General features: G+C 33.9%; 1 protein-coding gene across 1 annotated transcript in view; it reads right to left on the minus strand.

The window, feature by feature from the left end:
* Positions 1 to 1,525: 1,525 nt before the first annotated feature.
* LOC111053152 (bifunctional 3'-phosphoadenosine 5'-phosphosulfate synthase) overlaps positions 1,526 to 24,861 on the minus strand; it is a 65,406-nt gene continuing 42,070 nt past the window's right edge. The window contains exons 8-11 of the mRNA XM_039438210.1: positions 23,672 to 23,882; positions 20,929 to 21,126; positions 7,840 to 8,046; positions 1,526 to 1,831 (exon numbers count right to left, since the gene is read on the minus strand). Coding sequence (XP_039294144.1) covers positions 1,526 to 1,831; positions 7,840 to 8,046; positions 20,929 to 21,126; positions 23,672 to 23,882 — 922 coding nt within the window. The remainder of the gene's footprint in view (positions 1,832 to 7,839; positions 8,047 to 20,928; positions 21,127 to 23,671; positions 23,883 to 24,861) is intronic.

Below are 24,861 nucleotides of genomic sequence, written 5' to 3' on the forward strand. Positions count from 1 at the left end.
TTCCCTATAAAATAAATCAAACATTATAATATTTTCAAGTCTATTGTACAGGGTTGGACAATGAAGTTTGAATAATTGAAAATAACTGTCACAGGATTATTCATAAACCAAACATGAATAACCTATTTATATAAGCTGGAATGTTGCCACTTCTAAGCATACGTTTGAAAAATCCTAAATTAAATTTGTCTTCAAAGTTTGGAATTTTCTGAATATTTGTAATTGATTTAATTCAATTTAGAATTTTTAGTTTAATAATTATTTTTGTGTGTTTTGAATTGTAAATTGAGTTTGTAACTGAAGAATGTTGAAATGACACATAACCTAGCTACATTTGGACTGTTGTATAAATTAGAATTGGAACCGTTTTGGGCGTAAGCCTGTGGTACTCTTCTGTAAGCTGTGTAATTCTGAATTATTAAATAAATGCAACCTTTCTGATCTATACACTCCTGTAAACGTTCTAAAGAGTTTATTTGACGCGGCAAGTGGAAATACTCAAATTCATTGAGCTACAGTTCCACACAAGCCTTCAAGTAGGCTATACATGGTTTTTTTTATGTTGACTTGTGTGAACACGTGAAATGCTTCAGACGAGTAAGTTACTAGCTATTTACATTCTTAAGTGCTTTTCTGTAAGCTGTGTGATTCTGAATGATTAAATAAATGCAACCTTTCTGATCTATACACTCCTGTGAACGTTCTAAAGAGTTTATTAGACGCGGCAAGTGGAAATACTCAAATTCATTGAGCTACAGTTCCACACAAGCCTTCAAGTAGGCTATACATGGTTTTTTTTATGTTGACTTGTGTGAACACGTGAAATGCTTCAGATGAGTAAGTTACTAGCTATTTACATTCTTAAGTGTCTTATGTATGTAAAAATTAATTTAGCAAGTATTTATGTAAATAGCAACGTTCACAACCATTACACTAGAAATTCTGAATTTCTTAGAGTGAACCAGAGCAATTATAATAATACATTTAACTGCTCCAAGGAGTTTGGTATAAGAGTTTATACGGTAATAAGCTTCCTGCACATTTAAAGGTGCTAGAAGTGGGTGATTTTAAGAGAGCCATAAAAAAGGTTTTAATAGAAATATGACCATATAGGAAAGAGGAGTTTCTAATTTGAGGGTATTTTGTTTGCTGTTTGTATGCTTGTATTTGGATTTTTATTTCTTTGAATGTAAATGCTTTGTATGTATCATGTTTGATTTATGACGATGCTTACGCATTTTTACAAATGTTTTCTGCAATTAAGATATCTTGAATCTTGTGTACTGGCAACATCTAAGCTACACATTTAAAGATGAACTTCAGGAATAAGAAATTTAGTTGGAAAATAAGTCTGTGATAATTATTTCAAATCATTCATACTTCTCTATAATCGCTACTAACTTTATTATGTGTTTCGTGGTTAAGTGGTATATTAGACATTACTGTTCAAACTACGCCACGTCAACAAATGAAAAAGTAAATTCCATCCTATTCTGTTCTTTTTTCACTTTTCTGTATTTATTTTTCATAAAAATGATTTTTTTTCTGACTGACCTCTCATCTTGGTGCCCGATATGAACTCGAAGTCGTCCTTGCGTGCGGGGTCGAAGAAGTCCATGCGGGCCTTGACCTTGTCGTAGGCGGCGACACGGAAGGGGATGATCTCGAGGCGGTTGAGGCCAGGCGCGGCTGCCAGTACGCGTGCGCCGTGCGTCGCGTCGTACAGGTCGCACTTGAGTGCCGCGTCAGGGTGCGGCAGGCCGGCCGGGTCGCGGCCCACTATGTAGAAGTTGGCTCCCGCAACCATGCGGGCCTTCGCGTGCCATTGCACCTAAACAAAACACACACCAACTCATTACAGCATAATTCAAAAACACAGTTTTATTTCCATACTTGTCCAAATTTATTATTCGTCTTGTAATTGTACTCATTACAACAATGTCATTCAGAATATATTAAAAAACGTGTATTTATTATCAAAGTTCTTTCTTAGTTGTCTATTCAATTTCAATTTCAATTTATTTTCCTTTACACACATACATAAAATACAAGTAATATTAAATTACAACAAGAATAAACAATTAGCAAAATTAGTACAAAAAAAAAACAAAAATGTCCGTACAAGATGCTAATTCAGAATTTGGTGTAAAGGGGTGGGATTGAAGCTCTTCCAACTATGGTTACCCATGTACTAGGAAGGCTTTCAATCCTTGAGAGGGAAAATAAAGGATTTGGAAAAAAGGTGAGGTGGGATGATAGGATAGTTAATTTAATAAAGAAAAATAAATAAAAAGGTCCACACTAGATTGGTAAGTGAGCACACAAAAACACCAAGTTCCTCTTTTACTTTGTTTAATTTACAGGTAGAAAAAATAGTTCATTTTAATCCAAATACTAATATCATGTTTTATTTTTTTAGTCAATTTTGCGCAGCAGATATATTCTTCAGGAATTTTATTTATCAATTTAGTGCTTAAATATATAAGTTGTCTTCTGATGGTTTCAATGTTTGTATTGTACATAAGATACTTATTTGAGGAGGGTCTCAGATTGTACAGGTTATTGATTGTGTTATTTGTGCAAGGAAAATTAGCTTTATGTTTGATTATATATTTCGCTACATTTATTACGTACAACTGCCTAACTGTTAACACATTGAACTCTTTGAAAGTCAAGTCGGTTGGGTAAAGTCTGGGTTTATTTAAAATTGTTTTGATTATTGATTTTTGAATTATGAAAAGCTCTTCTAAGTGAGAATTATAACAGCCCCCCCATACGGATATACCATACTGAATTATGGACTGGACCAGTGCAAAGTAAACCATTTTTAGATGTTTTGAGTTCAGAATTTTTTTTGCTTCGTAGAATTTATAGGATAGATATCTCATTCTTCTGCAAATAAATTTTATGTGTATGTCCCACTTCAAATTTTCATCTATTTGGACACCTAGATATTTGGTACTTTTGACTCTTTTTATAGTAGGGCAGGTGCAGTTATTGTTGCAGTTTGAGTGGAGTTTCAGATTTAAATTCTCATCAGGTTTACCAGTTGTATTGAATGCGAAGGTGATGTAATTGGTTTTTTCAATGTTCAGGCTCAGGGTGTTTCTGTCCAACCAATTTTTTATGAGCAAACAGTTCTGTTCTGCAATTTCATGTACCCCTAACATTTCATGTATCTCTAACATAAATGCACAGACCGTCGCATTTGTTCATCTTTGAGCATTTATTTACTTCGGTGAAACCTGAGATCTTGTAAGTGAATGGCATGTTCTCGGTATGCCAAGTTTCGGTTAGAACAATTACATGTATATCAGTTTTTAAGCTGTTTATACAACAAATGAGCTGGTTGAAATTTGCATGGAGGCTACGGATATTAGTTGAAAAAATATTTAAAAATTCAACATTTTTTCCATTTATGGAAGGAACAAAATTAATGTAGTCATCGATTTCTGGAGTGAAGTTATCAGTTTCCAGTGATGTAAGGATTTCATCGATATCAGCCATGATCAATTTTGTTAGTATTAGCTTCTCCTTTCAACAACCTTACTCGATTCCATGACAAAAGCTCTTCTCCTGTCCTGTCCTTCACTCTATCAATTATGTCCTGAACTGCATCATTGTAGCCTGTTGTTAGATACCTGAAACTTTCTGTATGCCTGGATATTGCAACAATAGCATGCGGCACACTGTTATAAATTGTATTGTCTCTTGTGTCAATTCTCACTAATACTACATCCTTTGATGTGAGCCCCTGTGCTTCGTGAATTGTGTTAATTCTTTGAGACTTATATTTTTTCATTGAATTACTTAGAATTTGTTTCTCTTTTTGCGTAAATGTCAGTATCAGAGTATCTTCCTTTAGCTGATGAGTTTCCCCGTTTTTGAAAGTTGGAAGTATAGATTTTTTTGGGGGGTTTTTTGTACTGATTTCGTGGTAGAATGATTGAAGGGCAAAACAGACATCTACAGGACACCGCTTAGTCATTGTTATATATTCCTCAGGCTCACAGAAATCTGAAATTTTGTTCCACTTGGTAACTACTGGAGATCTTTCTATGTAAGGTATCTGGTTGGAGTCACCTACTACTATAATTTCTGTTGCTCCACTCAATTCTGCAATGAATCCGATGTATCCCGCATGCATCATTAGTCCCTCATCAATGTAAACTTTTTCATATTTTTTGCCCGAATTATTAATTATGTAGGATGCTACTGTCCTATAATCTAATTTAAGCTGGATAGATAAGTTCTCTTTTGTGTAACGTCTTGAGACTGATTCTCTTATATCTTTAATGCTTGCTCTAGTTTGAGTTAATACTAGATCTTTTCCTGGCGTGTGTTCTCTTATGATATATGTAGATTTTCCACAGCCAGGTACTCCTTCTATCCAACTGACTTGTGGGATAGACTTGTGTGCTCGCCATCCAGCATAAGTTCTGTATCTTTAGTGACTAATATGTATTTTTCAGTGGTTTTGAACTTATTTTCGGCTTCTAGGAATTCAACATATTTGCCTCCTTCTTCTAGACTATACCCCATTCTGTAAAAAGTGTTTGTTTTGAATAAAAATTTCTTCATATCATTATCAAATATGTTCATATTTTTTCTCTTCACAGCCTTAACATATTTTACCTCAGTGTTAGGAAGTTGTAACCATTCGTTAAAATCAATTTTGGAGCATTGTAAGAATTTTGAAAGCCCCTTAGATAACATCATGCTGTCTCCTTCTTTACATGCAAACGAGATAACTAAATCCACATATTCACCATAATTATAAACAAGATTGATTCTACTTTTTGGGGTTTTAACAGTCATGTTGAACATTTTAAATGTATCTAGTGTTTCACATATATTCTTATTGGTAATATTTTGTGTAACAATAGAAACTTTCTGTTTACTGAAGTGTTGCAAGGCACCGAGAAAAATCTTTTTAATACCCATAGTCGGTCTTTTCAACAACCTTCCTCAGCGCCTTTTCATACTCCGGACAGTTTTTGTCACTTACTTTGTGGTTAGCTGGATTGTTACGTTTTTTACAGTTTATACATACTGGTTGTTTATTTAGATTTGGACACGACTTGATATCATGATTGGTCTCTGCACAGTGGCTGCATGTGTTGTGTTCCTGGGAACAGAAACGTCCGATGTGGCCAAGTCCATTGCATTTGAAACACCTACTTACTGATACAAAGTCTTTTACATTGCTTGATGACCAGTCTATAAATACTCTTCTCATATTTTTTAATTTATTTCTAATATCTGCTGCGCATTCTACAACCCAGTTAACCTGCTTCCTATCTTTTGGGCCTATCTTGAAAATTGGTTTAAAAGAATTTCTGAATTTCTCAAGTGAAATATAATCTTGAAAGTTCCTATTGAAAATATCGCTAACTATTTCTTCTTGACTCCACTCGGCAGGGACATTGTATATTACCAATTTAGGTTTAATTTTAGGTGGCTCACTTACCTCGAATTAGCATCTTGTAGCGTAGAATCGCTAAAAATTTTATTTTTATCTACACTAGAGTCCATCACAAGAAGTACTCCTCCGCCATTCACATTGATTGCTTTTTTAACTTTCAAAGAGTTCTCGATAGACATAGTTTTTTTAATAACTTTTTTCAGGTTCTCGCTGGTCTGTTTTCCGTTCCCTGGATCTCCTTCGGCTTTATCAGGATAGTCTTATCCTTAGGAACCGGCCGGCTCCTCTGCTCACTGGATTTCTCCTTTGTTTCTCCTGGCTTCTTTTCTTCTTTCTTCTTGGGTAGTTGGACCATCTCGGCGTAGCTAGGCTTCTTGATTGGAGTTGAAACTATCAGACTTGATGAAAGCTTCTCAATTTGTTTTTCAATCATGTTAAGTCTTTCATCTACCTTTGTATTTTGCGCGTTTCCCTCACTGCTCACTTCGGTTTTCCCTGCGATTACTGCAAGATTCTCACAAAGCACAAGAAATTCTTTATAGTCTGCTTGACATATTTTTTTCTTATCATACAGCTTTGTGCCCCAATCTTCAAAAGATGCCTTTAGAGTCCAAAGTTGGTTAACCAAATTATTATCTTTATTGGGCTCCATTGATTTTTGAGGATTATCACTTTCACATCTAGTATTTTCACTTTCCTCAAACTCCGATGCTAGAAACTGAGAAAGTTTTTCTGGCGATCCCATTTCATATCGAATTTACAGTATTTAACGTTGTACACAGTTCAATGCTCTGACCTAATTATCACTACTGACGAAATTTTTGTACACTCACACAAAAATTTGCTGACTACACTAAACTACGACGAACAATTAAAACGATGTTCTCTCTACGACTTCTGAATTGCTACTGTATTCATCTATTAAAAGCTTAAAATTTTCCTTATTCCAATTTAAATATTCACAGTAGATGGAATAAAAATTTCCCTTATTCCAATTTAAATATTCACAGTACAGTAAATGAAATAAAAATTTCCCTTATTCCAATTTAAATATTCACAGTAGATGAAATAAAAATTCAGTAGAAATCTGAATTTGACTGCTAACACTATGTGGTGTTGACACTCAGTATTTCAAGTAGGCCTAATTGTTGTTAAAATAGGAGCTTGATGAACTGAGATCTCCCTATGTGGAGGGATGCGATACATTACATTAAGGCTTTTAATACATCAAGGATGTGATACATCAAATTCACATTTAGCTACGCTATGCTAAAGTACTGTCCAGATCAGCGTAGCGTAGCTTACAATATTGTGAGATAGGACGGCTACGTCTTCCGAAGATGTATTTCAGCATAGCGCATCTAACTGTGAAGAGACCCTTATTCATTTATTTATTAAATCATTCAGAATAACACAACTTTCAGAAGAATACCACAGGCTTACGCCGAAAACGGTTCCAATTCTAATTACAGCAGTCCATTAATTTTTTTTTTTTCAAATCAAATCAAATAATTTATTTCGCCATTTAAAAAAACAATCACAAATAAAGAGCAAATCAAATATGATGAACAATAAATTTAAACAAAATACAAGTGTTAACTTAAAAATAAGAAAATAATAATACAAAATCATAAATATCTCTTTATAATGTACGTATTATATATGGCATCACCAGCAAAAGAATAGACTTCGCCCGCTAGTGACGGTTGCAAATCGAAAATATTATAATAATATTTAAAAAAAATCCTTATCATTGAGTCATTTCTGAGAATGAAGAAAAGAGAAAAGTGAATAAATTATAAGGGATACAATACATTTTAATTTAAATAAGGTTTTCTATTGAAGTGAAATAGTTTGCAATTATCCAATTTTTTTATATCATTACTGGTATCTCATAAAGGTAATATATTTATAAACTTGCTGCTTAAATATATCAACTGTCTCTTAACTAGTGTAAATTTGGCATAATAAACTTCGTATTTATTGATAGTATTTGGTCTAAAATTGTAATGAGATTCATTTATCATAAAAAAATTATCTTCATTTAATAATTATTTTTTGAAACATCATGAATAAGGATATCATTTCGTTATTAGTTCTAATTGAATAAAATAACATTTCATTTATTTTTATGTATGTATTTTAGTTGAGTGCAGCAACATATACTTATTTATTTTTTGTAAAGCTTTTTTGTATTTTGTTTTTGGGCAAATAAAATTAATTCATTCATTAAAATGTAGCTAGACTATGTGTCACTTCAACATTTTTCAGTTTCACACTCCAATATACAATTTAATAACGTATAGTTATTAATTTGAAGTACGGAGTTATTCAAAATGATGGATTCGATTCTGTATTTGTGAAGCAACATAACTGATTTGATTATTTTATCTATGAATGGGTGTTAGTGTTACCTCGGTGGGGCCGGCATACTGCATGGGCGATGGGAATATGGCGAGCAGGGTGGAGTGGGGGTCGAGCACATTGTCCTGTAGCACAGCCTGGTGTTGGGCAATGCGGGTGGGGAGGGGCACATCGTCATCCTTGGTCCAGCCGCCCAGTGGGTGAAGCAGAAGCACCGGCTTCTTGTAGCCACGCTCTAGTAGCTTGCGCTTCGTGTCCTACAAATACAATCAAACAGATAAATATTAACTAAAAAATAATAAGAAGTAAAATTGAAAACATATAAAAAAATAATGCGATGAAACGTGTGTCAGGTCACGATAAACCAAATAGCATATACTGTAATTAAGACTATTATCTTGTGAAAAACAAATGAAATATAAATGAAAAGAGAATAATTGTGTCCTTTTATGAAAGAAATATATAAAATACTAGCTTGCCCAGCGAACTTCCTACCGCCAAAAAGTCAATGTATCTCATGTCACACGATGAATCACAAAGAATTCCATATTCTTTCCATCTTCCATTTTAGAATGAATATAAGCTAAGCTAAATTCAAAAAAAATTGTAAATTATTCTATTATTCTTCAGTAATTAATGAATGCAATATGAACAACTCTATTTCATGAGGTGAATCATGTTTTCCAACATTTTCCAGTTTTTCAATGATAGGGGAGTGATAAATATTTGTATAGGTCTTCTAAGGAAACATTATCTACAGCTGGTTCCAATCAACTACACTTCAACTCCAAACTACCGTTTCAATACCAGTACACAATTTATGACAGGGTGACCTGTTTATTGCAGCTGCTAACTTTAGATGCTAAATCATATTATCACAACATGATCTTGAATCATAATCATCTTTCCGTTCATCGGTAGCCGCTTGGCCGACATTTTGAAAGCATAGGTCTGTAAAATGGATTAATAAATAATAATTATTAGCCCCCCTACTAAAATTTCTGGTCAGAAACCATCCCCAATATTCACACAACATATTCCCAAAGTTTCATGATGTTCTATAGAGTAGTTTTGAAGACTATGGGGAACAAACAAACAAACAAACAAACACACAAACAGACATTCATTTATATATAGATATAGAAGAAGAAGAGTAATGTAATAGAAACTAGTGTGCTATCATTAATATTTACATAAATTATAAATTCTCATTTTGAAGTTGCATAAAACCATAAAGAAAAGATAGCATAAGAAGATAGCCCACGGTATAGGTCGTTCATGTTCCAAATTTCAAGCCGATTTTTTATCAATTCAAGCCGATTACTGTCGACTACTGACTATTTTTACTGTTTTAGCCGGGTGAGAATGTAAAAACGGCACATTATGAGAGACTACCAGCGTCAAATAGCTTCACGAAGAACTACAATGACTATCCACTTGAGTTAACAGTGAAATTTGGAACATAAATGACCTATACCATTATTCTTATGCTATTTTTCTCTATGATAATACTATATCATGAATGTGGTATTTGAAAACCCCATATATAATATAAATAAGGTGTAAAAGTTGTGTCCTATTATAAAAAATGCACATAAAATTAGTATGATGTAGAAGAAATGTGTATCCTATCATGAAAATTCACATAAATAATGAATAATAATAAAAATGTGTATAGTAATATTATAATTTTATATAATGTAATATAATATTATATTATATTATATCAAACCATGGAGAAAAGATAGCATAAGAAGATATCCCTTGGTATAGAGCGTGTGCGGTAGCACAGCCACCTCTAACAAATGCTATTTTTTATAGCATTTTACAGAGTTGTCAATTTCTTGGGCAAAGTATTAATTTATTAGCTTTAGCTAATAGCTTTGCAAAGCATCTATTAGGTGGCTATGACGGTAAGAATTTTCTATCAATATATTCTTCATTTAAAAGAATCATGCTAATAGCATTGAACGTTGAGACTTGAAATAATACTGTCTTCAAAATAATAAATAAAAATAATAATAATAAATATTAATTCTTCTTCTTCTCCTTTTTCCTACTCTTTTGCCGTTAAGCGTCGGGTACCTTCAACCATTCTCTTAACTTTATACGATCTTGTGCCATTCTCCTTACTTCATTCATTGTCTTTCCTCTCCCAGCAGCTATACTCTCTACATACTGATTCCATTGCAGTGGTGGTCGTCCCCTGCCTCGTCTTCCTTCTGGTCTTGCCTCCATAACCAGCCTTGCCTTTCGTTCATCACTCATCCGAGCTACATGGTGATACCATCCTAAGGGTTTTCGTTGAACAGTTGTAATCAGTTCCTCCTGTTTTAAGGTTTCTCTGATCACACTATTTCTCACTCTTTCTCTTTTGGTTTTTCCAACCACCCTCCTTAGTTATCTCATTTCTGAGGAGGTAATTCTACTCTTGTGCTTTTCTATCATTGTGAGGCATTCTGTTCCATAGAGTAGAACTGGCTTGGATACTCGTATATCTGACTCGTATATTTTTATTTTAGTTCCCTGGCTTATTTCTCGTTTTCCCAGGATGGTTCTGCTAAGCTGGTAATAGACTTTGTAAATATGAATTCAATTGCAGTATTTTTCCAAATCTGACCTGCATGAGAAGAGCATGCCCGTTGTGGATGGGGTTTCTGAGCTGGAAGGCGAAAACTGCATCAGCGCCCATTTCGGCGAACCGGGCACGCAGCTCGTTGGGAGTCAGTCGGTACATGTCCAGGCCATCGTTCCACCGAATGCGTTCCAGCGCTTCGATGTCTCCACCCACCAGCCAATCACCGCTCTCGTTGATAAACACGGGATCGGATAGCACGTTAGTGTCCATAAAAGCAGCATATAGAATTTATAGTGATCTAGTGATAAAAAACTGTGCATGTAAGATGAAAACTTTAACAGGAGACGAGACAATCTCTAAGTGGTGAGATTGTGTTGGATTTATTCAAACTGACAGGAATTAAGAAATCCATCCTAGTACATGTTGCTAATTTTGAGAACGGTAAATATGATGTAATAATTGGCTGTGATCTGATGAGAGATCTACAGAGTTCACCCTCATATAACAATGGACATTGGGAAATTAAATTAGGAAAGAAAAATTACAAAACAGAGCAGTTATTGGCCGAAAAAGATCATTCTCTAATAGGATGTGTGATACGGGAAGAAGGTGAAGATATTGCGAGACGTGTAATGCAAGAGTTCAAAGACACATTTTATAAAGAGGGCAAACCTTTGACCACAACGGGAAGAGTACAGCATTCCATAGAGTTGTATTCTCCAGTACCTATGTATGTTAAACCACGGAGATATCCTCACGCAAAGGAGAAAATTATAAGAGAACACATTGATGAAATGAAGAGTCAAGGAATAATACAAAATTCGGTGTCACCGTTCTGCAGTCCATTGTGGGTAGTTCCCAGAAAGGTGAACCTGGAAAAGAACCGAAATTCAGAGTTGTAGTGGACTACCGCGAACTAAACAAAAGGACAACATTAGAGATATCCGCTACCCAGATTAGAGGATATGTTAGACAGAATGACTGGAGCTACAGTGTTCAGCAAATTTGATTTGAAAGCTGGTGCCGTGCTACCAATTTTTCCTAAATCGGTTGGATAGCAATTTTTCACCTATTAACCTAAGGAAAGTTATCGGCTTCAACGTAATAGATTCTTGATAAACTATGAATGGATCTATCGCCTATGAATGAGAAATCCAGTTTTCAGAGCAAACCAACTTATAATCTTCAGAAGAATTTTGGCAATATACTACACAAATACACAAAGAACAATACCTTACACACTTAAGCATCTAAAATCATTACGAGCTAAATACTTATCCACTTATGTAGTTGAAAAAACAATGGCTATAGGCTTGTAAACACAAGAAATAATTATAGACAAAAATAGAACACTATAAACTGTTCAAAACTCAATTTAAAACATTAAAAATTCACTTAAACAGAAAATATTCAGAGAGCACAAAATTAGAACACACACAGCCAGCCATCATTTTTAGAGAAGAAGGAAGCCTCCTTGCAAAAAGCAAAAGACACCTCAAACCAGTGACGACTTTACGGACACGTCACCAAAAAATTATAAATTACAAGTTTAGAATTCACATTTTACATTTGTTCTCCATAAAACTTTATTTCGAAACTGTTATTTTAAATTTATATATCATCTCTATTTAAATAATCCATTTATCTGTCAATTCTGTCAACTCAGCCTCGGTGACACCATGGAACATGCAACACAATCATTTACGATAAATTCTCAGTCAAAAAGTTGTCTGTATATCGATTACTCTGATATTTACGATAAAGTTTTATAGATCTCGAATTGAAGATTCGATTCCAATCGAGAAAAAATGTAATATTACAAATACCCCCCTCTTGACATAAAAAATTTTACTGTTTGAAAATTTAAAGAAAAAAATTACATTGACCCAAATGGAAATTGTTGAATTGTAAATTCGAGAACAGTAACAATTTTTTCTATAAAAACATTACATGTTGTCCTATAATATTGAAAATTATTATAAAAATTCATCAATAGCATTTGTTATATGTTTCCAAACAATATTTCAAAGTATAGAATATCAAAATTACTTTTGATTTAGCTTTATAATTTAAAGGAAAATATCTCAACAGAAAGTTTAATATATAAAGAATAGTTTTTGAAATTGCACATAAATTTAATAGATAGAAAATTCAATTTTTATTGCATAAAAAAAATTTAGTATGTTGAATAAAAAGAATATTATTATTATTTTTTTTTAAATGAATTGATGAATTGTTACATTTAATTTTCACATAAAATTTCAATAAATCAAAAAATGTTCATTTTTTTCACTATTGACACGGTTGATTTTATCGATGCAAATTTTGGAAAACAGTCCGTTAAGGCACTCAGTATGATTTTCAGTTTAGTGTGACTCCAGTGTGATGACGTTAGTGTTGGGCTGATCTGAATACTCGTAGTGTTTGGCTGATCTGGATGCAGGTAGTGTTGGGCTGATACTTGTAGTCGACTGATGCATATCAAACTCGATACAGGTGACATCTCAGTTAGCATTGCCTCATGCTTGTAGTAGACGGCTGCATACCAAACTCGATACAGAGTCACGTAAATTTTGTATCATATTTGTAATTATACAATGTACATTTCAGGCTTGAAATGACAATGTAATTCGTTTTTTGGAAAAGAGATAGACGCTGCATACAGGATTAACTTAGGTGAGGATTAATTTAGGTAAGGTTTGGTTTTTTGATATTTTCAGCTTTCAAGGTTTAGAGTTCTGCATACAGGAATAATTTAGGAGAGGATTTTTGAATCAATTCTTTCATGATACTGTGACTGTTATTCTGAATTCAAAGTTGTGAACGTGAACATGGATGGCAATTACCTCCAGGTAATGTGGTAGTGTTGAAGTTTGAGTTACATGGTCAGCAATCGGTGTTGGCATTGTCATTGGCGTATGCTTTGGTGTTGGCATTGGCGTTGGCATTGTCGTAGGCATTGGCATCAACATTGGCGCAGGCATTGGCATCGGCGCAGGCGCTGGCGTAGACATCGGTGTAGTTATTGGCGTTGACATTGGCATAAGCATCAGCGTAGATATTGGCGTAGTTATTTGTGTAGATATTGGTGTAGTTATTGGTGTAGTTATTGGTGTAGTTATTGGTGTAGTTATTGGTGTAGTTATTGGTGTAGATATTGGCGTTGACACTCTTCATGGCGTTCACTTGTTGCCGATTTCGAGATTCACGTGATAATTATTTCAATGTTAATGTCCATGCTGTACCTGTTATCTTAAAATGCTTATAAACTAAAAGGAAAATTTTGATTAGGCTATCAATACAATCTAATACACATGAAAATTATTTTTAAGTATATAATCAATATAAAATGAAATTTGGTAACATCTTAATATACAGTCAGCAATACATATATTGTGAAATTTGGAGACATCAATTACAAAATTTCAATAGAAAAAATAATTTCATTTTCATTTATTCACTGTTCAAATATTTTATAAAAAGCAAATTATTCAATATTATTAATCATCGTTTGTTGGATACTATAGTTTATTTCGACTTTTCAATGTTCTAAACACAAACTACATTTCATGACAAAACTTTACTATCAATCATTAAACAAGAAATCATTCAAAACATCAATAATATTTTGCTTCAAAGGCAATCAATATTCATAAGTAATCATCTGCATCTATGGCAATCAACATTATTAATGAACACAAAAAAATATTATCTCATTACTGCCTCTCTAAGTCATAACCTCTGTTATTCCTTCTTTAGGCAATAATGGGTTTCCATCTTAAAAAACAATCACATACCAGCAAAATTCTAATCAACAAACACCACTAAAAATTCTACATACACTCCAGCATCCATTTCAAGTGATAATCAATCATATCAAAATTTATAGAAAAAACAGTTTTTTTTTTTTTAAATTTAGAAAAAGACATCAATTACAAAAACTTTAGTGAAATTTTAACCTTTAACTCATTTCAATTAATAATATGACAAGACGTTTTTATTTAATGAAAACATTATTATTCAAGTTAACTTTCATTAATACATCTAATATATATGGCTACACAATTCATTAATACTTTCAAATTTTGAAGTTTTATTATTATAACAAAAGAATTTATACATAAGATTAAATTTCAGCATGTTCTAAATTGAACCATTTATTTTTTAAATAATTTCAGAATTTGAAAACTGTATAATAAGTACAAACATTTCAAGATTACAATACAAAGACGATCAAGATGGATAATGGGTAAATAAGTTCCCTAAAAAAAAATACAAACAAGAGAAAAAGAAAAAATGGGTAATAAAGTTCCTAAAACAATATACACAAAATTGATACACTCCACATAAGTGATACATGATGAAAAAATATATCGCAAGCACACAATTATACTACAATAGATAGATTTTAGAAAAGTTAAGTTTTATCAACAATTTAAAGATTAGGAAAATAAGCTACTATTTTAACTTCCAAAATTATTTCGGAAAAATACAAATTTAAATGACTATGGACAAGATTGGTTAAGATAGGCTATGCATCATAGAAGAATTTTACTGAACATTACACAAAGACAGGAAAGAATCGAAATTTGAAAAGATTAAGGGCCAAGAAAAATAGGCTACAGGAAAGAAAAAAGATACAATTATGGACTCTTACCATACGTAGTATTTACGGTCATTGCTATTCTGAATCCCGGCATGACACAGGATTCCTAATCATTGTGTGCTGGGGAATACCCTTTCATCATGTGATTCACAGTCATCATCTTGTAAGTAAGCAACTTGAAACAACCTTTGAATACTAACACATCAATGGAGACTTTGTGCTTTGTTTTCTTCAAGAACATGATTTTATTCATGGGTTCATTTGTTTCAACAAAGCCATTTTGCTCACAAAAGTCAGTCATGTTCACTAGATAATGCTTTGCATACACCTTTTCAATTTTCAGTTGAAAGTTGAATTCATCAACTTGATTCAAAGCAAGATTCATTTTGTTTACATTGTTCCTAACCTCTACAGAAACCTGTCTCATGTAAACATTCACTTTACTTACTGTTTTCCTAACTATCAATTTGGCAATACTACTTTCTTTACTGTTGACTTTCAATAAAGACAACTCCCTACCTACTACATTACTCAATTCTACTATCTCACTAGGATTTACTTTTTCAATAACATTAACTAGGCCTACATTATCTGAAACTTGAACTAATTGATCTTGTATCTCAACACTACTATTATCCTGCTTCAATTTGCTTTCATCTTCATGATTATCTTTCAATGTTTCATGTGTATCTTTTAATAGAAGGTTTATACTAACCTGCTCTAATCTAATGCTAGCAAATTCTTGCTTCATCTCATCAAACCTAGCACTTTGATTTTGTTTCAAATTATCAATCTTAGCATTTTGATTTTTAAACATTTGGTCTAACTTAGCATTTTGCTTATCAAACAGTTGTGTTAAGGCAGCTATTAACTCATCATCATTTTTAATATTTTTCATATTGTATGCCATTTTGCTAGTCTGCACAGATAATATATTCATTAGGACTTGATCTCTCTTGAACCGATTTCCCACTCAGCAGCATCTCATTCATAACCTATCAAGACATCAGCCTACACATAATTTCTATAACCAGGGATTTCATGGTGTACCATTTGGGACATATTTATTTTGTAATTCGGTCCCACCACAGGGGTAACATTTGCCGTGCTACCAATTTCTCCTAAATCGGTTGGATAGCAATTTTTCACCTATTAACCTAAGGAAAGTTATCGGCTCCAACGTAATAGATTCTTGATAAACTATGAATGGATCTATCGCCTATGAATGAGAAATCCAGTTTTCAGAGCAAACCAACTAATAATCTTCAGAAGAATTTTGGCAATATACTACACAAATACACAAAGAACAATACCTTACACACTTAAGCATCTAAAATCATTACGAGCTAAATACTTATCCACTTATGTAGTTGAAAAAACAATGGCTGTAGGCTTGTAAACACAAGAAATAATTATAGACAAAAATAGAACACTATAAACTGTTCAAAACTCAATTTAAAACATTAAAAATTCACTTAAACAGAAAAATATTCAGAAAGAACAAAATTAGAACACACACAGCCAGCCATCATTTTTAGAGAAGAAGGAAGCCTCCTCGCAAAAAGCAAAAGACACCTCAAACCAGTGACGACTTCACGGACACGTCACCAAAAAATTATAAATTACAAGTTTAGAATTCACATTTTACATTTGTTCTCCATAAAACTTTATTTCGAAACTGTTATTTTAAATTTATATATCATCTCTATTTAAATAATCCATTTATCTGTCAATTCTGTCAACTCAGCCTCGGTGACACCATGGAACATGCAACACAATCATTTACGATAAATTCTCAGTCAAAAAGTTGTCTGTATATCGATTACTCTGATATTTACTATAAAGTTTTATAGATCTCGAATTGAAGATTCGATTCCAATCGAGAAAAAATGTAATATTACACTGGTTATCACCAGATAAAGATGAATCCACGAGATATGGAGAAAACTGCATTCAGCTACGAAAGAGGACACTACGAATTCACACATATGCCGTTCAGATTGAAGAATGCCCCTGCAACTTTTCAGCGGCTTATGGATGAATTTCTAGAAGGATTAGATGAAGACGCGATACAAGTTTATATGGACGATATTATTGTTTTTAGTAAGAATACCAGTGAACACGAAAAACATCTGAAATTGTTATTTAAAAGGGTTAGAGAATTCGGACTAAAGGTTTCGCGAGAAAAATCTACATTGTGTCAGCTAGAAGTGAGATTCATGGGGCATATTATATCGAGCAGTGGTGTGAGACCAGATGACAGGAAAGTGAGTGCAATCAGAGAAATAGCTGTACCAAAAAATGTGAAAGAAGTGAGAACATTTTTAGGGATGCTAGGCTATTACAGGAAGTTTATAAATAATTTTGCTCACATGACTGAACCTCTCACTAAGCTACTTAAAAAAGGAATAACATTTAATATTTCAAGTGACGTAGTTGAAGCTGTAGCGAAGTGTAAAGAAGCGATCTGTACAGTTCCAATACTAAATTTTCCAGATTTGCATAAACAGTTTCTCTTGACAACTGACGCAAGCTCGGAAGCTATTGGAGGTGTTTTAGCACAAGGAGACCGACCTGTTGCATTTGCAAGTAGGAAATTAACTCCAGCCGAACTACGATACAGCACCATAGAAAGAGAATTATTGGGAATCGTATGGTGTGTAGAAAACTTCCGTCCTTACTTATATGGAAATGAATTTGAACTACAAACAGATCATATTCCGCTACTTTGGGTAGACAAACTAAAAGAAACCTCCGCTAGAATCACGGAGTAGAAGGAAAAATTGGCAGAATACTATTTTAAAATAAAACATATCAAGGGAACTGATAACGTGGTTGGAGACTGTCTATCTAGGAATATCAACCCCTTATCAGTTGACTCCGAAGAAGAAAACGTAATCGACGATATTTGAGAGATAACCCAGTTAATGATGAAGAATGGAGCCCAGCATCATTTGATGTAGAATTACTTGATGGAAATGCACGACAAGAGCCAAATGAGATGGATATATTGGATGATATAATCAATAATGAAAGAAACCAAATAATTCTACTTGAAAAACCATATGGAGTAATTGAAACCAAACTTCATAGGTATGGCCCAATTAGAACGACGACAGTAATCATCCCATCCGAAACTACAGATCGTGATTTCATGAATATTATTAGACAGATAACGAACACAGGAAAGATCTACTATGTTTATTCCGAGAAACAATTATTATTTTCGACAAAAATTAAGGATCATTACATGGATGAAGAGATCAAATTATCCATATGTTCTGAAAAGGTAGATAGATAGATAGATAAATGACTTTTATTTACACTTTACAATAAAAGTGATGTGGGCGAAATTGAGGCAATAGAAGCCCCCTCTTCCATTTAACCCACGAAGATGAGTAACATAGAAATAATAATATACATTACAATTTGAAATTAAATGATAATTAAATGACAATTAAAAATTATAAGGAAACTACTAAATCAATTTGCTACAAATTGAATAAATTAAGAGGAAAAAAAAAGAGAAAACTAAAAGCAAGAAATCTTAATAGTGAATAAATCTCACTCACACAAAACATTCACACACACACACACACACACACACCCACACAATCACACTTACACTCACACCTCTAAAGAACATAGAGTAAAACCGCCTAGTTAAGCCCTCCCCCCCTGATCCACGCCACGACAGCCGCACTGAAATTATATTTATTAATAATAACAGGTAGAGACTGTGGAAGATAAAGCAAGGCAGAGTGATATCACCAAACAGTATCATACGGGTAGAACCAATCATCGCGGGGTCAAATAAACCGTTCAACACCTTAGTCGTCAATATTATTGGCTGAATATGATTAAAACAGTAACAGAAGTGATAAGTGGATGTGCAATATGAGAACGAGTCAAGTACGACAGATCGCCATATAAGACACAATTACAGTTGACGCCTACTCCAGATAGGCCCCATCATACAATCGAAGTTGATGTGTTTCACTACAACAAGCAAAAATATCTCACTTCAATCGACCGTTTTACTAAATTAGCCACGACTTGGCCGCTGGAGAACAAGACGGCAAATTGTTTAATTGTGAATTTAATAAGACTGTTCGGATTGTATCAATGCCCGCAGGAATTAATTATGGATAGAGGAAAAGAATTCTGTAATAACCAAATGAAAGCTATGCTTCAAGAATACGGAGTTGAAAGTCATTACACGACAACAGGCCATTCCAGATCACATGGAATGATCGAAAGATTACACAGCACGTTAACGGAACACCTACATCTTTTGGATGCTGATAAATCCATAGTCGGGGAGGAAGGAATGGCCAGAGCTATATTTGCCTATAATAATAGCATTCATTCTTCAACCGGCCTTACACCTCTGGAACTAATGGTACAACAGAAAACACACGAACCAACCAGGAAGAAGATATGTGAAAATAAGGAAAATCGAGTCGCACGTCATAATGCAAAAGCAGAGGAAATTCAAGGAAAAATCCGAGTAGGCGATACGGTGTTCAAGAAGAATCATTACAAGCGAAGGAAATCGGATCGCCGATTCATAGGTCCATACATAGTTCGAGCCCTCTTAACAAGGGGCCGATTGAAATTGAAGAAAGCCAATGATATGTCACCACAATTCGAGGTCGTACACATACATGAGATCAAGAGGGTCAAGAAGCGCTCAGAAGATATTCAATGAAGATTCTCACTAGATATTTACTCTTCAATGTTTATTTTTTTTTGTTCACATAAATTTCAATTATATTTATTTTGAAAATTTCAAGGATAGTGAAGACTGGGGGGGAGTAGTTAGGCGAGCTACACTCTCCTTATCTGTACGTCTTTACTATCACCTGATAAGAGTTTGTTTTTGTTTTTCAAAATAAACGAGTGAAGACATTATAATGTCAACTCTCGAAATAGAAACTTCGTTCTTTTTTATCAAAAAACCACTTTATTTCTCACTTATTCAACTTATATTTATTATGAAGTTGTATAAAACCATAGAGAAAAGATAGCATAAGAAAATAGCCCACGGTATAGGTCGTTCATGTTCCAAATTTCAAGCCGATTTTTTATCAAGTCAAGCCGATTACTGTCGACTACTGACTATTTTTACTGTTTTAGCCGGGTGAGAGTGTAAAAACGGCACATTATGAGAGACTACCAGCGTCAAATAGCTTCACGAAGAACTACAATGACTATCCACTTGAGTTAACAGTGAAATTTGGAACATAAATGACCTATACCATTATTCTTATGCTATTTTTTCTCTATGATAATACTATATCATGAATGTGGTATTTGAAAAACCCATATAAAATATAAATAAGATGTAAAAGTTTTGTCCTATTATAAAAAATGCACATAAAATAAATATGATGTAGAAGAAATGTGTGTCCTATCATGGAAATTCACATAAATAATGAATAATCTTTGAAAATTTGTATAGTAATATTATATTATATAATGTAATATACTATAATATTATATCATGGAGAAAAAATATCATAAGAAGATATCCCTTGGTATGGAGAGCGTTTATGTTCCAAATGTCATTGTTTGTTCAAGCCGATATTCCACGCAGTTCTTTTTAGTGAATACTCATGTTGAGTCTTTCCTACAGTGCGGTAGGACAGCCACCTCTAAAAAATGCCATTTTTATAGCACTTTACAGAGTTGTCAATTTCTTGGACAAAGCATTTATTAGAGGTGGCAATGGCGGTAAGAATTTTCTATCAATATATTCCTCATTTAAAGGAATCATGCCAAAAGCATTGAACGTTGAGAGCTGAAATAGTACCGTCTTCAAAATAATAAATATTAATTCAATTGAAGTATTTTTACAAATCTGACCCACATGAGAAGAGCATGCGCATATTGTATAATAAATTAAAATAATAATAAATATCAATTCAATTGTAGTATTTATACAAATCTGACCTGCATGAGAAGAGCATGCCCGTTGTGGATGGGGTTTCTGAGCTGGAAGGCGAAAACTGCATCAGCGCCCATTTCGGCGAACCGGGCACGCAGCTCGTTGGGAGTCAGTCGGTACATGTCCAGGCCATCGTTCCACCGAATGCGTTCCAGCGCTTCGATGTCTCCACCCACCAGCCAATCACCGCTTTCGTTGATCAACTACAAATCAACAAACACTACACATTAGCAAAGATTTATTTCATTTTAATTAACTTATTTTTCCTCATAACATTAAAAAAACAACAGACTGTAAAATAGTATTCTATTCATTTATACAATAAGTACATTATCAAAATGATAGGGAGAGGAAAATAAGGTAACCTTGTGCTATTCCTCTCCCATATACACTGTAATAATGAAACATTAGGAACTACTTCTCCAAAATAGCAAGCTCGAGCTTGGGGAAGGAGCCAACCGGCTAGTCACTAGCTACTAAAACTAATCCTTTTATTATTAACATGAAAAATTAATAATTTTCAGATAAGAATGAAATCGTTCAATACAAGATGCAGTAAAATACCATTAAATAATTCGTTCGTAATGTGCAAGCGAGTTGTCTTAGGTTACCGTTACATAGTCATAATAAAAATCAATGCCAGATTATAAAATTCAACTTTCAATCATGTATTTATCGAATAAGTACACAAAATGAAAGAAGAAAAGAAACTTGGTCAAAATTTTCTGAAACTAAGAACGTGATGAAGTGAATATCGCCCTATTACAAAATTACGTTCTATTTGAGTTTCATTTAATTGTGTAATATTAATCTAATTGAAATCAGGGACAATAAAGTACAACATTTGAAATCAAGCTATGAGTTATTCATCTTCAAATTCCAAGTCGTTGCATATGTTTACCATTATAAAGATCATAATATTTCGAGACTGGCATCCCATCCTCCATAAATAAAACAAGATAGACATACAAATTGGAATAATAAATACAAAATAATAATATTCTTGAACTCACGCAAAAAGACCTTAACCATTGCCGTGCTACCAATTTATCCTAAATAGGTTGAATAGTATTTTTCACCTATTAACCTAAAGAAAGTTATCGGCTCCAAAATGGTAAATTCTTGATAAATTATGAATGGATCTATTGCTAATAAATAGGAAATCCAGTTTTCAGAGCAAATCAACTTATAATTTTCATAAGAATTTTGGCAATATACAACACAAATCCACAAAACAATACCTTACAACACTTAAACATATAGCATCATTACAAGCTAAAATACTTATCCATTTATATAGTTGAAAAACAATGGCTATAGGCTTGTAGACACACAAATGAAATTATACAAAATTAGAACACCATAAAACTGTTCAAATCTCAAATTAAAACATTATAAATTTCAATTAAACAGAAACATATTCAGAGAGCACAAAACACTTTCATAGCCAGCCACCATTTTTTATAGAAGGACTCACAAAGATAGAATTCTAGATGAAGCCAAAAACAGTGACGACGTTATGAACACGTCATCGATATTAAATTCCAAAAAATTATAAATTACAAGTTTAGAATTTACATTTTACATTTGTTCTCAATAAAACTTTATTTCGAAACTGTTATTTTAAATTTATTTATCCTCTATGCTATTTATAATGAGAAGAAGAAGAAGAAAGAGAAGAAAAAAATGCTTTATTGAACAGTATTTTCATACAATGCAATGAAATTTGTAACACACATTTACGGCTTGATACTGCTATTTATAATGATCTGTTAACTCTGTTTCGGTGATAGCATGGAATGTGCAACACAATTATTTATGATAAATTCTCAGTTAAAAGTTGTCCGCATATCGATTACTCTGATATTTACTATCAAGTTTTACAGATCTCGAATTGAAGATTCGATTTTAATCAAGAAAAAATGTAATATTACACCATCCAGAACAAAGCCAAAAAAGAGAAGAGATCCTCACAAAAAGGAAGGATTATCCAGAAAGATTCACCCATAGTCCTACATAACTCATTGATACTTCAATGATTTTTCGAAACATAATTCAAATTATATCATTAACTAAAATTCAAAAACACATTCTAACTTCAGTAGCATTGTTATGCTATTTTTAAAGGGACGGATTCAATGATCCAAAGGTTCAAAGAGCCCCACACGTCAACCGGAGCTTATTGTGTTCCCAAGGACCCACCAGTCTTAAGAGACTGACAAGCATATCACACTGGATTGCGAGAGACTAGAGGCAAGAAGAAGGGCTCTGTTTGACTGCAAGCAACCAGGTGACGAATGGGATATTAGTATGGGGAAAAAACGTCTGGATCTTGTAAGTTCCCAAGTTGGGCAAACCAATACCTGTATCCTTTACAAGATCCACACGTTTTTTCCCCTATACTAATATCCCATTCGTCACCTGGTTGCTTGCAGCCAAACAGAGCCCTTCTTCTTGCCTCTAGTCTCTCGCAATCCAGTGTGATATGCTTGGCAGTCTCTTATGACTGATTTGTCTTCGAGACCTAGTGAGTTCCACTCTTGGCCTTCTTTGTAGGTCCTTCCGCTGAGGGAGAGGTGGCCAAATTGCCTCTTGGGCGCCTGGCCACCCTCACCCACATTTGTGTCTGGACATTCACCCATCTCTGGTCTCTTGGGTTTTTGTAGCATTACAGTATTTCATTATTTTTTCTTGTGAAATTAATAAATCTATTGTATACTTTTTGATTGATAGTGAATGTGAGTGTACCTTGATATAGGGATGGTTGGGATGACTGGTGCCGAACTGTCGACATATGCGCTCCTCCTTCCTGTGCTTGTAGAATTGTAGATTGCGCATGATGGCATAGCGCTGTCCTCTGTAGGCCAGCGTGATGGCTGTCTCCCCCTCCAGCCGCTGTTTGTCCTCCCCGCTCACGGCCAGCACTATCGGCACTGATTGGTTAATCTCCTCTGTCAGACTGCAACCACGTACAATACCATCAAATTCGCAATTGGATTCATTCAAAAATTGAATTCTAAAACAGGATTGAATCAGAAGATTGGTGGTTCTCATCCTTCATACTGTAAGGGTGGCCACTTATGACAGACCAAGTGAGTCGATCATGTGTGAACGGACAAGTCTTTGAACGAAAAAGACATTCACGCGACAGGCTTCGAACAAAAAACAGCAGTTTGACAACAGCTTCTAACATGAAATAAACAACCAATAACAATGGATAAACCACTGGAAAATTTCAAACTTTAATGATACAAAAATAATTTAAAGTCAAATAGAGCAGCAAAGAAAAAATAGAAAACAAAAATCGAAGATACAAAAACCTGACCTCAAAAAAAATATTGTTCAAAGCCTTTCGCTGATGACACAACATATGTATAACGAGAATGTGTGAACAGACATGTTCAACTACTACCTCCGTAAATAAAGCCGTAGTGCATTCGTGTGACGTCAGCACAGGTAGGGCTCCTACACCAATAGAAATTCGTTGATTTCAGCTGATCTATATCAGCTAGTATTTTTATTGGTGGAGGAGCCTACCTGTGCTGACGTCACACGAATGCACTATGGCTTGTTTACGGAGGTAGTGGTTCAACACACTTGTCCTGTTGATAGTGGCCACCCTTATCTATGGAAAAGGATTAAATTTAAGATTCATCTATGAAGGAATTGAATTTGAGAATGAGGTACAATAAAATAATAAATTCGTATGGCTTTTGTTGATGAGGAATCCCTTGAAGGATGTCCCACTACGCCGGGATATATCATTTGAGCTGTCAATAGGCCTTACAACTGTCATACTTCAGCCGGGACCGAAATATTGAATAATGGTGGAACCAAAAGATTGTTGATCTTATAGATTTTAAGAATACAAAAGGATCTAATTGAATTATTTTATGACTTCGCCGGCCAGTTAGACGAGTTCAGTCTGCTAGTGCTAC

This window comes from Nilaparvata lugens, chromosome 11 (genome assembly GCF_014356525.2).
Source record: "Nilaparvata lugens isolate BPH chromosome 11, ASM1435652v1, whole genome shotgun sequence".
Lineage (NCBI taxonomy): Eukaryota > Metazoa > Arthropoda > Insecta > Hemiptera > Delphacidae > Nilaparvata > Nilaparvata lugens.